The 15847-nt window shown below is 44.3% G+C and overlaps 1 protein-coding gene across 1 annotated transcript in view; it reads left to right on the top strand.

The window, feature by feature from the left end:
• Positions 1–15847, top strand: part of LOC120841957 (DNA polymerase zeta catalytic subunit) — a 43181-nt gene that overhangs the window by 6157 nt on the left and 21177 nt on the right. Inside the window, exon 2 of the mRNA XM_040212946.3 lies at positions 13328–13480. Within this exon, the coding sequence (XP_040068880.1) occupies positions 13342–13480 (139 nt within the window). The 5' untranslated portion in view covers positions 13328–13341. The remainder of the gene's footprint in view (positions 1–13327; positions 13481–15847) is intronic.

The raw sequence follows: 15847 nt of genomic DNA on the forward strand, positions 1-15847 counted from the left end.
TAAGGAGGAGGAGGGGAGGGTATGCTCCTCCCCTCCCCTCCTCCTCTTCTGCTCCCCTCCCATTTAGTGGGAAATTTTTGCTACATTCCCCGCTAAATTAAAAGGAAAAAATTCCCCGCTAAATTTAGTGGGGAAATTTTTTCTCTCAATTTAGCGGGGAATTTTTTCCGCTATATTTAGTGGGAAAAATTCCCTTCCGTTACTCCTCCTGCCTCGAGACCCTTGTGACGTTACTCGTGACCCTTGTGACGTCACACGTGACTTCATTATGGGCAACGTCCCATAATGCAGCGCACGGTTATGCCAACGCCAATGGCGACGCCACTCAAACCGGAAATGGGCGCCTAAGAGCTGCACTCTAAAATGGGAAAATATGGCGATAGCTTGTTCGTGCTAACTGTGTCGTGGCCGCACGCGCAAATATTGCGATTGGGGCCGTCCAGGTAAATTCATATTCTTTTTTCGGCGACGGGAAAGTAAGTGGGCCGGGGTTGTTGCAACACCTCGCTGCCCTTTCATTGTGTTTCATCCTTATTTAGCAGTCCTTCTGGTAAACATTAATTTTTTTGCAGTTACCTGACAGAAGTGCATCGATAGGTCACTATACCCTATATTTCTTAAAGGGGCTGTGCAACGGCAGTTGAAATGTTTCTCGCTGTACACAAGCTGACTGGACCTAGTGTGACCCAAGTATAATTACACGCAGTGCCACTGACCAAGAAGCTTTTTTATCGAGCTGTAATTTCAAAAACAGTAGTAAACTTTTTCTTTCAGCCTCACCTTTGCAAAGCTCGATGACATAGAATTGGGGGTCGTAGTGTCTGTGTAGTCGCGGGGATTAGCCATCGGCGACAATATTCAAATGCGACTCATAGATTGGACAAGCACTGCGTGAGCAGTGGACTTGGGCACGTTAACAGCTTTCGCGTAATGGCTCGTCCTGTTACCTGTTAGCTGAACACCAACCACGTCTGGAACTCAGCACGTTTATATTTAAGAATAGAAATGAAAATGCTTTGCCAACCCAGCGCATGGCCACGGTGAACACCGATGGATTATAATAGGCATCAGAGCATATGGCCGCCTGTTCTGGATATGAATTGGGGGGTGAATGCTGCTTATTTTTCTCAAATTCTTTCTACGACTGCCATTGCATGGAGAGAGAAACTGACGCATGTATGAAGGTTATAGATGCGAAGTATTATTCTAAGCAGTACTTGCAGAAAGTGCTTGCTCCGCGCCTTTAAGAGGCTTTTCGTTTTGCACTAAACTTAACGTGGTTCAATCGCTTCATTGAAGCAAAGTTTCTCATTCTTATGTTGTAGACCACGAGTTCTCAGATCAGGTTTTCGGGAACCCAGGGGTTCTCCAGACTACCCTTGAGGGCTCCCCGACACCCAAATTTCCTTGACTGTCCCCACCCCTAGTAAAGCGTTCTTCCAGTTTGAGCACTAATTTGGGAGACACGAGTGACCCCTTGATGCATAAGTATATGCCAGCCTCTCCCTAGCATGTGCATCATTTTTTTAAAAATTTATTTATTCGCAATACCTCGACACTTCCGCACTGCTTTATTGCATCAATGCTGAGACTACGAGGGATGCCACGGCTAGTAGTCAAGAGAAGGGCGTTCTTGAAAAATTTGGAAGTTTGAGAACCTCGGTATATTTAATCCACATCTTAAAGATGACGATGTATGTCAAGCTTTTGTGACCTTGTGCTTTGTTAGATTGAAATGTATTACTGCCAGCTCCTGATAAGCAATCACTGATTTGGGATATCAACATTTTCATTCCATTGAATGAAACTTTTGTCTTTGTGTTGACTGTTTCACTTTGTTTTAACTTCTATTTATAGCTTTATGCTCGCTACTTACACAGTTTTAGCAAATGGCATGCAAGCAACTCGTATGTTTGCCGAGTTACCCGCAGAAACATATTGATTGACTTTGTAGTGTATACGTCCACAGGGGGAACAACTTATTTTAAAGTGCCGTTGGCAGACGGAATCATGCGGTTTAGAGAAGCTCGTTTTAGCGAACGCCGTTTTACCGACCCCAGTTCATCGAATGCCTTTATAGAGAAACCAAGTTTAGAGAAAATGGCGGTAAGCCTCCTCTTAGCGAATTCGGTTGCCACGAAGCGGCGTGTGCGGATAAGTCTGGTGAGTTAACATTTTTGTAATGAGCCGCCGCAGACTGCCGCCGCGAAGCGGCGGGAGCGCAGCGGGGGGCTTGGGTTAACATGCGCACCATTGATACACGCGCGAAGTAGAAAACACTTTTTTCAATAGCGTCCCCTTTTCGATAAACGGCATTTCTCTAAACTGAGTCTCTTCTTTCTCTAAACCGTGCTTCGATAAAACGAGCCCGTTCTCTAAAACGTGCTTCGATGAATTGGCATTTGATCAACTGTAGCAAACCCGTTGGCAGACATGCTGGCAGACATTTTCTTGCATGACCAAAGCTGATGCATTTTGGAAAGTTAAGAAATATGGCAATTGTTATCAGTTTAGGTTCATCTGAAACAGGGGTGGCCAAGCTGACCCAGCCTACGAACCGCAAGCAAAACCACAAAACTTCTAAGAGCCACGGAAGGGGGGGGGGGGGGGGAAGTGGCACCCTTTTGTTGAGAGCAATAAACGAAACTCGTACTACTTTCGATCTAACCGAGTCAAAAGCAGTCGAACTGTTCGTAAGGTAGCAGTGGCACAAGACTACCAAACCCCAACCCTTCTTTCGATTTAAAACGCGTTCCTTTTCTCTTTTTGGTGAAGTGCTCCTGTGACCGGGAGGGAGGGCGGTAGGGCAGAAGCCGTGAGCCGCATGCGGCTCGCATGTCGCAGCTTGGCCACTCCTGGTCTGAAACATGCTGTTCTTTAAATTGGCAGTTTATCGGTTATCAAGCTTCAATCATTATAGTGCTTATAGAGCGCAGCTCTTAGGCGCCTGTTTCCGGGTTGAGCGGCGTCGCCGTTGCCGTCGGCGTCTGCTTAACTGCGTGCATTGCATTACAGGACGTTTCCCCGTTAAAGTCACGGGGAAATGTCCCATAATGCATTGAGTCAATTTGTTTATGATTGTTGTGACATGAAGTCGTGACGTCATTTTCCCCGCTAAATTTAGCGGGGAAACTGAATTGGTGTTGAGGTCACGTGACGTTAATTTCCCCGCTAAATTTAGGGTGAAATTTTTCTGCTAAATTTAACGGAAAAAGTTTTCCGCTATATTTAGGGGATTCCCCTAAATTTTGTGGGGTAATTGACGTCACGTGACCTCAACACCAATGGGCCTATTGCTTTATTACCCAAGCATCAAGGAGAATGTAGGAATTAGTGTTCCACGCGCCACACGCTCACACCTTCTCCGTACAAAAGATTCGAAGTAAATAACCAAAATAAAGCGTTGACGAACGCGCAGGCAAGATGCCATTTGTTTTAGTTATTTGCTTTAGAAAAGTTACTACTGCTGACGCCAGCACGTGCGGCGCTTGGAACACCAATCCCTGCATTCTCCTTGATGCTTCGGTTAAATAGCAAACAATCTATTCAATCTCCCTGCTAAATTTAGTGGGGATAATGACGTCACGACTTCGTGTCACGTCACCCATGAACAAATTCAGCAGCAAGAGGAGAGGAGAAGAAGAAGAGGAGGAGGAGGAAAAGGAGGAGGAGTTGGAGGAGGAGGAGCATACCCTCCCCTCCTCCTCCTCAAGAGCTGCGCTCTAGTTTCACATTACAGAGATTTGTAAACATCTTTCATTTTTTCCTTGTTTCGTTGGAGGCTGTCAGACAATCTGTTTTATGAGTGACAGTGGGTCTAATCAGACGGTCTATTTATTTCTTTTATATTCAGTTGAATATTGGGCACTGTGTGAGTATGCCAAATGTGGTTGTTCTATGATTGTAGAAGTACAAGAAAACAGCTGTCCTGGTTGTAGTTGCTGCATCCATTGTTAAGGAGTCATGCTTGAGGGAAAAACGTTTCTTTTATTATTTACGATAACTGATTGAAATTCTCACAGCTTATAGTGCTTAATCTTTTTTTTTTTATAAATGTGGTGTTAGTTTTGATATACCGTAAAATGCCGGGGTAGCACCCACTCCATTCTCACTGAAAACTGGCTTAATCTAGACACGGGCGCTTGTCCGGTCAAATCGGGTGGTTAACGTAATATTCGCAGAATTTCCAAGTTTGGGAAAAATAGTAGTGGACGCTTGAACGAAGTGGGCGCTTCTGTGGTATTATATGGTAGATTGTTTTTTATGTTCTGGGTGTTATGCACATGCAGGTGAAATTATGTTCTTGTACACACATCGGGCATGGCAACACACCTAGTAGAGCCTAGTGAAGTGAGCTAATTTGCCCCTTTTAGACCATTGAGTGCAATGAACAACAAAAATAATGTGTGCGAGACCCGTTTTGTTTTGAAATGCTTAAAAATAGCAAAAATGGCCTTTTCAAAGGGCTAACAAGCGTTCCTTAAATTTTCATAGATATAAAAAAATCACATTCTAGCCAGACCTTGATAGTTGCATTGGAAGTGGTAAAACAGTATTAATAGAACACGAATTCTTGTGTGAAAACTGTGAAGATGTCCCAAAAATACATAAAATGAAAAACGCATTCGAATGTTACCATTGATCTGTTGCAACTCTCTTTTGCAACAGTAAAAAGAGTTTTTTTGTTTTGTTAATAACTTTTGTGAGAAATAGCAGCTACAGAAAACAGCAATGAAGAAAAGATTTCTAGGCCTACTTCTCAACTTGCGTCACAGTTTGAAGAACTGCGCGCACAAAAATGACTTAAATTTGCACTTTTCTGGTTTGCCAAGAGTTCTTCAATTGAGTGTCTGTCAAATTTTGCAATCACAACCGGTCCTTGTTACATTTATACTAAAAATATGAAGATTTGACTTTATTCCTGCTGGAATGCAGACTGCTATGTATACATTCTTGAGAGTTTGTCAAGCTGTCTAGTGCAGCTTTTTTTCTTGGTCCCCACCATTTACTTGAAATGGGAAGAAATTATGTTGTTAATATGAGCAGCAAGCATTGAACACCCAGTATTCTGTTCCTGGTGCTCTGTCGCTTCAGCTGCTTTTGCGCTATAAACACAGAATCCAACCTAATCTTGTCCAATTTTAGGCAAACAAAAATCAATACAAAACTAAAAGAAAAAAAGTTTTTTTTGCTAATGCGGGATTTTTTAGGAAACATGATCACAATTTAGCTTCTTCCCATAAGGGGCAGTTACAACAAAAAAAGTATTTGCTCGTTGGTTGGGAAGTAAAATTAACAAAGGATAATTTTCAACCCTTACTTATGGCTGATGGATTTACGCTTGTCCAACAGAAAAAGCATGTCAAGCCCTCATCGGGAACCTGTGCAAGCAGTAAGCTGTCATCAGTCCCTAGACCACCAAGGCTTAAGGCACTTTTTGTTTCCCGCCTTACTCTGGACACCTCGTGCGATGATGTAGGAGCAGCTCTTACTGCCTTTCTGGAAGAGAAACCTTTCACCTGCACCAAGTTGAAACAAAACATGATAGTTATTCTTCTTTCTACATAACCATGAATGAGGAAGACTTGCAAAATTAATTTGGCAGACATCTGGCCAGTGGGCTCTCTTTTCAGACAATTTTTTGAAGCGGTACGGGGTAATAATGATTGGGAAACAATTACGTCAAGTTAGATCACAGCATTTATTTATTTATTTATTCAACTTAATGTGCTCACAAACAGCTCAACGCCTTATTAGTGTGCACATATTACAAACAATAAAAGAACAGATACAGCCAAACAAACAAGCAAGACGTGATTTAGAAAATATAAAAGGAGGTTCACAGGTTTGATCTTGAGTCAGACTGGGAATCCGTCTGGATTGAAATAGTAACTCTCCGTGATAACACTAGCCTTCTAATCGGCACATTTTATTCTCCTCCTAAGTTTAATGCATCTATGCTTTCTGATCAGTTGGACATAGTGGGAGATAAGTTAGATGTAGACTGACACAGTGTAGTCGTACTTGGCGACTTCAACGTTCCTGATATAAATTGGAGTCCAGAACACTCAGCTCTGCCCACTCTTAATGCCTCACCAAAGGCAAATATTCTTTTGTCTTTTGTCAACTTTCAGGGACTTAACCAATGGAATAATCTTCAAAACCATGCAGGAAATGTCCTAGATCTTGCTCTATCTAACTTTGTCATATACAGCCTAGTGTGTGTCCTTAACCCATTGGTATTACTCAATGTTTGGCACATTCTATTTCTTGTCTCCCTTAAGCTTTTCGTGGGGAAAGTGAAGCAATAAGCAAATCCTGACTCGTTTTTCTTTTCAAGAGGCAACTACTTTGGTCTATTTCAATATTTAGATAACGTAAACTGGGCACCCATATAAAACATGACTGATGTAAGCTGCGCGGCAGCAGCGCTTACTAAGCATATCATATCTGCACTTGAACACTTCGTTCCTAAGTAACGTCCTCAAACAACTCGTTATCCTCACTGGTATTCTTTCGAGCTGAGATCAGCTTTAAGATCCAAATTGCATTATCATAGGAAATATAAGGCCTCTAACTCAGCATTCTAATACGCCACATTTTCCGAATCACGTGCGTAGGCAAAGTCGTTGTTGCAGCGCGATAAGAGAGTGCACCATGAGTCAGTGGAGCGCAGTTTGTATTGTGACCCATTGCAGTTCTGGTGGTACGTCAAGAACCGTACAGTCACGACTTCATCGACTACAAACATAAGCCGACTCGTCTGAAATTCCAGTTAGTGCACCCGAAAATGTATTGAATGCTTTTCCAAGCTATTTTGCCTCTGTGTAATCTTGCAGCCGTTTATCTGTGCCTGACGTTACTGACAGTGGCAGCGATTGCCTATCAATTTCATTCTTCTAAAACGCTGACATTAAACCTGCAATCCAAAAACTAAAACCTAAGTTATCGGTCGCATTTGACGGTATCCCGAGTTTCATTGTCAAAGGATGCTTTTCCATTTTCACACCCATTCTAATGCATATTTTTAATCTTTCATTATCGACCTGCACTTTTCCTTCGATTTGGAAAAACGCGATAGCCGTGCCGATACACAAGAAAGGAAGAACAGATGATCCAAAAAACTATAGACCCATTTCATTATTATGTCCATTTGCAAAGGTCTATGAAATAGTACTTTTGCAACATATTTCAAACTTTTTTAAACATAAGATCCTCCCCTCACAACATAGTTTTGTGCGGGGAAGATCAGTGGAATCAAACTTGGTGTCTTTTTTTTTAATTTCGTTTCGCCTGATGTGTGTCGGCAAGGTCAGGTTTACACTGTATATTTTGACCAGTCTAAGGCATTTGATTTGGTTGACCACTCGCTACTTTTAAAAAAGCTGAAATCGTACGCTGTGAGTACTACGCTATGCGCATTGCTTCACAATTATTTGTCCGACAGACGCAACTTTGTACGTATCCTTAGTCATCGCTCCTGGCCTTTTGTCACCCTCTCTGGTGTTCCCCAGGGCTCCATTCTTGGGCCAGTTCTTTTTAATGTATTCATAAGCGACCTTAGCTCATGTGTTGTACATTCAGAAATCCTGCAATATGCCGATGACATAAAGTTATTTAGGCAGATAGTATCTGTGAAGGACTGTGTGAAACTAATGGATGATGTCAAATCAATTAGTGATTGGTGTAGTCTGAACAGGCTGACACTTAACCCCACTAAGACTGTTGTTATCATGATGTAGAAAACCAGAGACTGTGGTAAAAGCAGGGAAACTTGATCGAAGAAGAAAGACTGTTATGTCATTTGCTAAGAAGCTAAAGCTTTTTCATTTCTGTTACCAACTCGGCAATGCCCCATTGCAAAAGGTGGACTGCACTCGTGATCTTGGAGTTTATATACTCTTCCCTGTCACTTAATATGCATGTCAATAACATTGTCAATGCCTCTTTCCGTACGTTGGGTGTCATATCCAGAATTACATGTGAGTTTTCCGTGTCGGCCTGTATTATGCAGTTATACTTTTTATTATTTAGGTCTAAGCCGGAGTTTTCCTCTGTTGTGTGGAATCCTGTTGGGCGTACGCACCAAGAGTCGATTGAAAATGTCCAGAAACGTTTCTTTCGAATTTTTTAGACCACTATGGTCGGTTGCAGAGTTCACTTTGAATATAGAAGACTTTTAGAACGATACAATTGTTCTACTTTGAGTGCCAGACGACGTGACAGAGATATTATATTTTTGTTAAAATGCCTTCACGGAGTCATTGATTGCCCTGACCTAATTAACTTCAGCGATAAATATTCATGTTCTGAGTAGATGTTTTGCGAATTTCTTTCCATTTTGTGTAAATAAATTCTTCCAAACCTACCCCATGACACGCATTCAGACCTTGTATAATATTTTTGATGCTTCCTGCATGGACGTTTTTAACCCATCTTTTGTAGCGTTCAAGTTTTCTCTTGTCGATTTGTAGAATTATTGTTCCTTTTGCTATGTGTTAATTATGCATCATTAAAAAGGCGAAAGCTGTTCATGAGCACAAAAAATAAACAAATGAATGAAAAAATTAATGGCACAAAATATGTGCATTCTTCATGTCATTTCACACATTCAATCACTTTAGGTACTGATGACTCATAAAGGTCTTAATTAATAGTTTCACTTTAGGCTTTCTTTTTATTTTCATGTTTTAATTTAAATTATTTATCAGTTCTTTGTTTGTCAAGTTGGTATTACTATTCCGATTACTGTTTTTTCCGTGTTTCTGGACCCATTGCCACACTTCACAATATTTCCTTTAAGTCTAAGTAATATTGAAAGCCAGAACAATTGAATGCAAAGTTGTTTGATCCAATACTGTTATAATTTGTTGGATGTTAGCCATCTGCCTCTTAATTCTTGAGAAACAGGTTATGAATAATCAATGCCCTGGGCTTATTCCAATTGGTTGTTGTCAGATGGTCGCGTTATTAACTTGAAAAGCTGTTGCCTAAATATTTATGAAATATTTACTCGAGTACACAAAAGATCAAATAGACTCCCTGGACACCGGTCTATCATGTGGGTTTCTTTCTTGCATGGTGTTTTAAGATTGCAACCTCCTTGACAGCAAATAACACTAGTCCATCATGGGGTAAGACTTGGGAACTTCTGTGTTTATCTCTCCGTGCTTCTGCTGTCTTTGACCTTGCTTTTGTTAGCTATCCAATGCACTTCGCTAAAAGCAGCCCCGTAACAAAACACCAAAAAGAAAAAAGGTTAATTCATAATTATTTCATATGTGCTTGAAATCACTTTCATTTGTCATCAGCGTGTCGCTGCGTGTAACGTCGGCTGCACGCTGTGTATCATGCTTCTTGCGTGCATTCAATTTTATCAAGGCAACCGTGCATCCTTCTTTCTAACAAACTTTAAGGAAAACTCTTACCCGCTGCTTCTGTAGATCCACAAAGGTTTATCGGTAACAAAATGCCATACCATCACGTCGAGGCTTACCTTAAACGCTGGCACGGTCCTCTAATGTAAGACTGCAGAAATGCATTGCCCCCTGCAGACCATTGCCTGGGCTCTCTTCCCCATAGCACCAGGGCTCGCACTGCCTGTGATTGCCCCTGACTTCCTAAGCTCGAAACCGCAGCGCCGTATCCGCCCGTCATTCCTTTCGTCATCGATTGTTTTGCTCTGTTTCCGTGTTTGTTATCGTGCCCTGTCAGCCAGCACTGATTTATAATTCGTGTTCAGTCGGGGGGGTTGGGACACGGGTCCTAGTCGAGCGGTGACGTAGCTCTCGTGTCCCATCTGTGCTCTGTGCCGACCTTTGGTAGGTGACAGAAAATTCAGCATCACGGCCTTGATACCTAGGCATCGTGTATGTCCGTTGCCTTTTGCACTGCTGCTGGTCGACGTCCTCTTTTACGGCAACAGCTGTTATTAAAGGTGTTTTACCGCGGATGCGTCGCAAATCTTTTGCCCGTTTAGTGTAATGGAGAAATTTCCCCGATAAATTTAGCGGGTGGACATCTTCGCTAAATCTAGTGGAGAAATTGTGATGTTGCATAATGTTACACGACCATGCGACACCATGGCCGCATCGTGTCATGTGACATCGTGTCACTTGACATTGTGTTTACCCCGCTAAATTTAGGGGGGAAGTTACGAGATCGCAAGGTAGTGCGATCTTTGAACATTTGCCAATGCTTACATGGCAGTTCGGAATGGCTCTGTGGTCTGTATACACCAGGGTGTGCAGTGCCTTGGGCGCCGCCTCAGTCCGTTTGTGTGACGTGGTAGGGGTCTGCACGGGCTGATATTTAAGAGCTCCACCCAGCCCGGCCCCTTTGTCTCTCATGCAATGAATGCCGGGCCCGCCTGTGGCCCGCCATTCATTTCTGACAGCCGGCCCGGCCCTAATTTTCGCGGGTTCGCCGAGGTCCGCCCTATTTTTGCCCAGTGTGAAACTGAGCTCACGAGTTGCCTGGCATGGCAAAATCACTTGCCACTGCTATACACGTTCACTATGGTAAGCGATAGCACCCCCGCCCGTTTCGATCTGGATGAGCATCGATCTGGATGAGCATTCCAGGCTAGTGGTTGTACTGCGCTGGCTGAATTTCTCATCTACAGCGAGTGACTCGTCGCAACTTTAAATTGGCTGACCAACTACACGCTGTCTAAATATCCACACAACCCTCAAATGTTTATTTACGCAACAGCCCACGCAGCAAGAATACTTCTTTTTTGGTCGTTGCGGCTGTTATAAGCCGGGCCATTCTGCAGGCCCAGGCAGTGCATTAAAGGCCGAGCAACGAGCAGAAAAAAGGAACTCTCGCCGACCTTCTCTTCTTGCCATTTTTCCTGCAACAAGAAAGAAGGAAAAAACCCTCCTTGTCACATCGCCGCTTAGGATTAGAAGAAGGCTAGTCCTGCGGCCAGTTAATATTCCTGCAAAGAAATGCAGAACCCGCACCTTGTTCATTCCCCACTGAAGCTACCCCTTCACTTTGACCCTCGGATTTCAAGTACACAAAGAGCACCATATACTCCATTCAACGCTAAGTCGACAGAGCGGTAGAAGCTATGTACTCGTCGGACAGGTCATACGCCCATCTTTCCCCACGTTACTACGCTGCTGCCCCATACCTACTTGCAGAGAATGGGACCAGGCGATGGAAGGGAAGAGGCTGACTGGTCCGGTGAGTGCGTTGCTCCCGTCGCAGTGTATAAACTAAAACTCAAGAAAGCCGAGCCACTATTCTTCTCGCATGCTCTGCTTTCCCCATTGGGTTTCTCCCATTGTTTGTTCATATCAACATCTGTCTAGAAAGTATCTTACTGCAAAGAGAATGTCAACGGCAGCTTCTTTTCTTCACGTCGACTTTTTTTTTCGTTTCAAGGTTTTGTATTTTAAAAATCTCACCGTTTTCTTTTTTGTTAGCTTTTTATTATTTAGAGAATGAATAATGGTTCTTCACTGTCTCAGCAACCGCGTCAAACACAAACAAGTTAATTTTTGCAAACAAACCAATTGTTGCGGATTTCGCGGTTAAAAATGCAGGGCGAGCCACTTCCAATCGTAAAATGTCGTGCCCCCTAAATATTAGCTAAGTTTATACTTGGTGAAATCCTCAAAATTACGTGGCCGCATAAACAAAGTCGCTAACAAATGCTGAGGTCTCTGAGCCCTCATTCCATGTTTTTCTCGAACAAAAAAAATTAACGACAACGGCGTCAAAGAATACACATGTCAGAGGAGCAGACTGCGGTGCAGCATCAGCTTAGTGTTTCCTGCTGAAATTGGCGCAGCAGTGTTGGACAGTCTTCTAAAAGAAGCAAATGCTGAAAATAAAAATGATTCACTAAGTGCCATGACGATGAAAGCTCTGTAAAGGGGTAAGCTGGGCTGGTTGGTAAACATTAAACATGATGAAAAATCGCACACAAAGAGACAAGGACAAAAGAGGAAGGAACATACCTGTCTGCATTTTGTGTTCCTTCTTTTTTCTTTGTCTTTTTGTGCACGATTTTTCATCATGTTCATGAAGGTTCTGCTGTGCCTTGGAGAGACATGGCAGAGTCGTCGTCACATGAGTCGCCAGTTTTCGGCGACATATCTGCACTCCTGAACATACACCGTGGCGCTGAACCTTGGCTTGGCACATAATGGGAAAGTAAGAACGCACCCTGCGCTGACAGTGCGGCGGGAGTTATGCGTTGGCCAGACTAATCTCCTGCTTTCTTTTCATCACGTGACCCCGCTCCCTGTGCATGCGCGTGGGCGAAAGCATAATGACGTGGCGAAAGACCGACGTAGGACTGGTCCGACGTGCACCTAGCTTGTACCATACTGTCAAGCTTAGGGGTGAACGAAGTATAGTTTTTGCCAAAAAGAAACTCGTCAGCCCGTCAGAAAATAACATAAAGAGCGATCCACGAAAAAAAGAAAGAAAGAGGGAGCCAGCGCTGTCCGAGTCAAGCGATGGCAGTATCCCCTTTTGGTGTTCATTTCCTATCAGTGAGACTAATCCCTGTTGTTCAGGTTTGGGGGTTATAAGCCACTTAGACGCTTAGCATGCAAGAAGTACGTAAAGCAATGAGAATGAAACAAAGAAAAAGAGAAATTTTCTGCCGGGAAGAATAAACTTCTGCATGTCAGGCTTTAAATAAAAGGATCACTCTGTCCTCTTTTTCTAATTGTGACGAAACCCGCGTATCGAGAAGAATAAAAAAATAATAATGACTAGCAACAGTTGACAAAACCGTGTGCAAAAGTTTAAAAGAAAGGGATGCGTTGCGACAGGTTTGGACAAAAGATGAACAAAGCTCTAGGTCGTCCACTCCCGCCGCGCACAACTGAAAAAAAGCGACTGAAAGAATACCGCCGTGTCTTGCGGTGGTGTGAGAAATTGGTTAGGAAAAACATCCCCAGGAAATTACGTTCACTGAAGCGGATTCTCTCCACGCATATTTGGGATACACGCACTCATACGTACAGATGGTTTACGCCTGCGAGGGTGCATGTTGTGTCGGTGCGTCCTTGATGGGGAGAGGAGACTCTATGACGGCGGTGCCACCGACAACGAAAATGAACGCCGTGCTGCTGGTGCTTGGTAACAGCAGTTGGTACACACACATGCTTCAGAATTTAGGTCACTTCCACTGTGGTCTCTCTCTCAAGCCTCCCAAAAACATAAAAAAAATCATGGCTGGCTTGTGTCCGGGCCCTTCACGATTGTAATTGCGAAGCTTAATCCCGGCTCGTGGGTTGGTCCATACTCGTGCGGACCTCTAGGACACCACAGGAAACCGGCTTTTTTTTTCTCTCCCCAGACCCAGGGCTCCCGATGTTCTCGCTGCGCATAGTGACAGTGGACCACTACCTGGCAGCTCCGGTGCCCCGGCTGGATCCCGGATTCTCCAGGCTGGGAGGATGGGAGGTCTGGAAGGTGCCCGTCATACGCATCTTCGGGGTCACCTCCGGCGGTGAGTCGAGCTCGAGAACTCCGGGGCGGCGGAGCGAGAAGTACACGGGGAGCGAGTCGACCATGATGCGTCTCTCCGCACGTGGTGCCCGGAATGCAGTTTCGGCCGGTGTGTTTAGGGTCCTTAACGGCAATGAGTGAAGTCGTGTTGGTGCGCCACATTGTCGGAGGTTGCGATACTGGTCGTTGGTCGTAACAGCTTCGGCAAAAAGGACGAGGCGTCATCGCGGCGTCCCTAATCTGTGCTGCGGAAGCTTCCATGAACCACCGAGCCGGAGGGCGACCTGCAACAGAGTGGGCATCCGCCGCATCCACCTTCGCCGTCGCGCCACCGCCGGAGCCGCAGCAGCCGACGACGTGACACCTCCACGACGTTGTTGGACGGAAATCGAGGAGCTACGTTTGGGGACGCTGTAAACGCGCCGGTCGGAGATGCATTTCAGGCACCATACTTTGCGCTCGAGAGAGGAGGTGCGAGAAGGAAAGAGGGAGGAGTGTGCAACAAAGCTCCGTCCCCGCAGACACGATTCCCTTTGATGGGAAGCGAATGACGTCTCCACTGCGAGTTCTTAATTTGCCGTAGTATGTCCGGCATACTTCGTCTCACCTTACGACGAACCCCGGTGGGCGCTACACGCCGCTGGAGTCGAATGCCGTGCGAGCGTTGCGTGACCTTCAGGAGAGGTCTTTCGCGACGCTGGATTGACCAGGTTGGCTCAGAACATTCGCCGTGGTCCGTTGTAAGGTGAAATGGAGTCGTCAGGTGACAAAAACCATGCACCCTTCGGAGTACTTCCTCTCCCCCTTCTCAAAGGCAGAGTCCTTGCTCGTAAGGAATCGGCGGATTTCTGACAGCCGCAGAAGAGGCTAAGCAACCACTGCCATTATTAGCGGGTGGCGCTGCAATTGAGTACATTTTGTATCCTTCGATCGGAGCTTCTGCTCTGCTGAAGGAGCAAACAAATTCGCCTGCCGCGTGGCACGAAGAAGGCGGAGGAAGGATGCAAAAATACAACTACATCAAACACAAAACTAGGAAAGCAAGGAGATTACTCGTCGTAAAACTGATTGGTTACCTGTTACCGTGCAGAGTAAATAAATAACACTTAAAAACCATACGACGAGAAGGGAAGGTGGGAGACAAGTGGAAACTACTACTATATCATTCGAAAGAGAAAGCTAAACATTTCCCGATATTCTACAGTGCTTTAATCAAAAAGTAGTTTTGTTGATGATGAAATTTCATTTGTTAAAGTGATAGGAAACCATTTTAAGGTATTTTCTAAATATTGTTTAGACAATATATAGTAAAAGTAAAAAATGTGCCTGGTCCAGTTCAAACAAAATCAATCTGGATTGGGCATATTTTCTTCAGTTGCTCGCCGATTGCCTTGTCGGTGCGAATTTCACTTCATTTATTGACCGTTCCATTAGGGTCATAGCAGAGAGGGTAAAAGAGAAAAAAAAATGCACTCCCCCTCTCACCCCGGACGTCGTCTGCTCCGCCGAGTGGGCTGTAGCTAGCGTCCGGCTGGCGTGCAAACTCTGTTTAAAATTGCATCATTTTGGAACTTTCAAGCGCAGACGTGCAGATTTTGGTATGCCAGTTGTCGTGTAATACTATGCTAAATAATAAGACTCACAGGGTCCAATTGCGCTGTTACATGCGTGCAAATAAAAAAAAATAGGGAAAACTGTGTCAGATTGGCCGGTCTCTTTGGCGAAAAGTAAATCCGGCTGCTGTACCTTTTTCACTATACTAAGTTCGTACTCATGTAGGCCTTCAGTGACCAAGAGTGGAAGTCTGAAATAATAAATAAAACGTGCTCTCCTGCCGCAATACACGCAGTAGTTGATGGTAGTACTGCCGGCTGACTCAACTGCTATTTAAGTAACGAAAAAGGGATATGTTAGTTTATCATTTAGCGAAATAGAACAACAGAGAGCTATAGGCTGATTTTGGAGTAGCCACTACTATTCTAAGAACGCGAACCACTTCACAACGGCAGCCACGAGCGAGAGTTCGATGTTCCGTACTGCCCGCCGATACAGCCCAAAGATGGAGAACGGCAACCTCCCGGTTTGTCGTCTGCTAGGGGAGTCTGACGCGTGCCCTCTTTCTCGTTTTACCTCGCCGAACCCGCTGAACTTCCCGGATGTGTGGAGAGGGCGCTGCGGTTGAACAAAATGGTGCCGTCTAGAGAGCGCTAAATGGAATGGTCTATAGTAGGTGAAAATATCCATTTATTCTGTGAGAAATCTACTCCACCTTTGGGGTTTCCTATAAATTTTAATGTAGGTATTTAATGGCTCTTCATTCGTTCTAATATTCCAAAACATGCAAGGAACAAAGATCAGCCTACATTGT

This window comes from Ixodes scapularis, unplaced genomic scaffold (assembly GCF_016920785.2).
Source record: "Ixodes scapularis isolate PalLabHiFi unplaced genomic scaffold, ASM1692078v2 PGA_scaffold2__306_contigs__length_199485367, whole genome shotgun sequence".
NCBI classification, from domain to species: Eukaryota; Metazoa; Arthropoda; class Arachnida; order Ixodida; family Ixodidae; genus Ixodes; species Ixodes scapularis.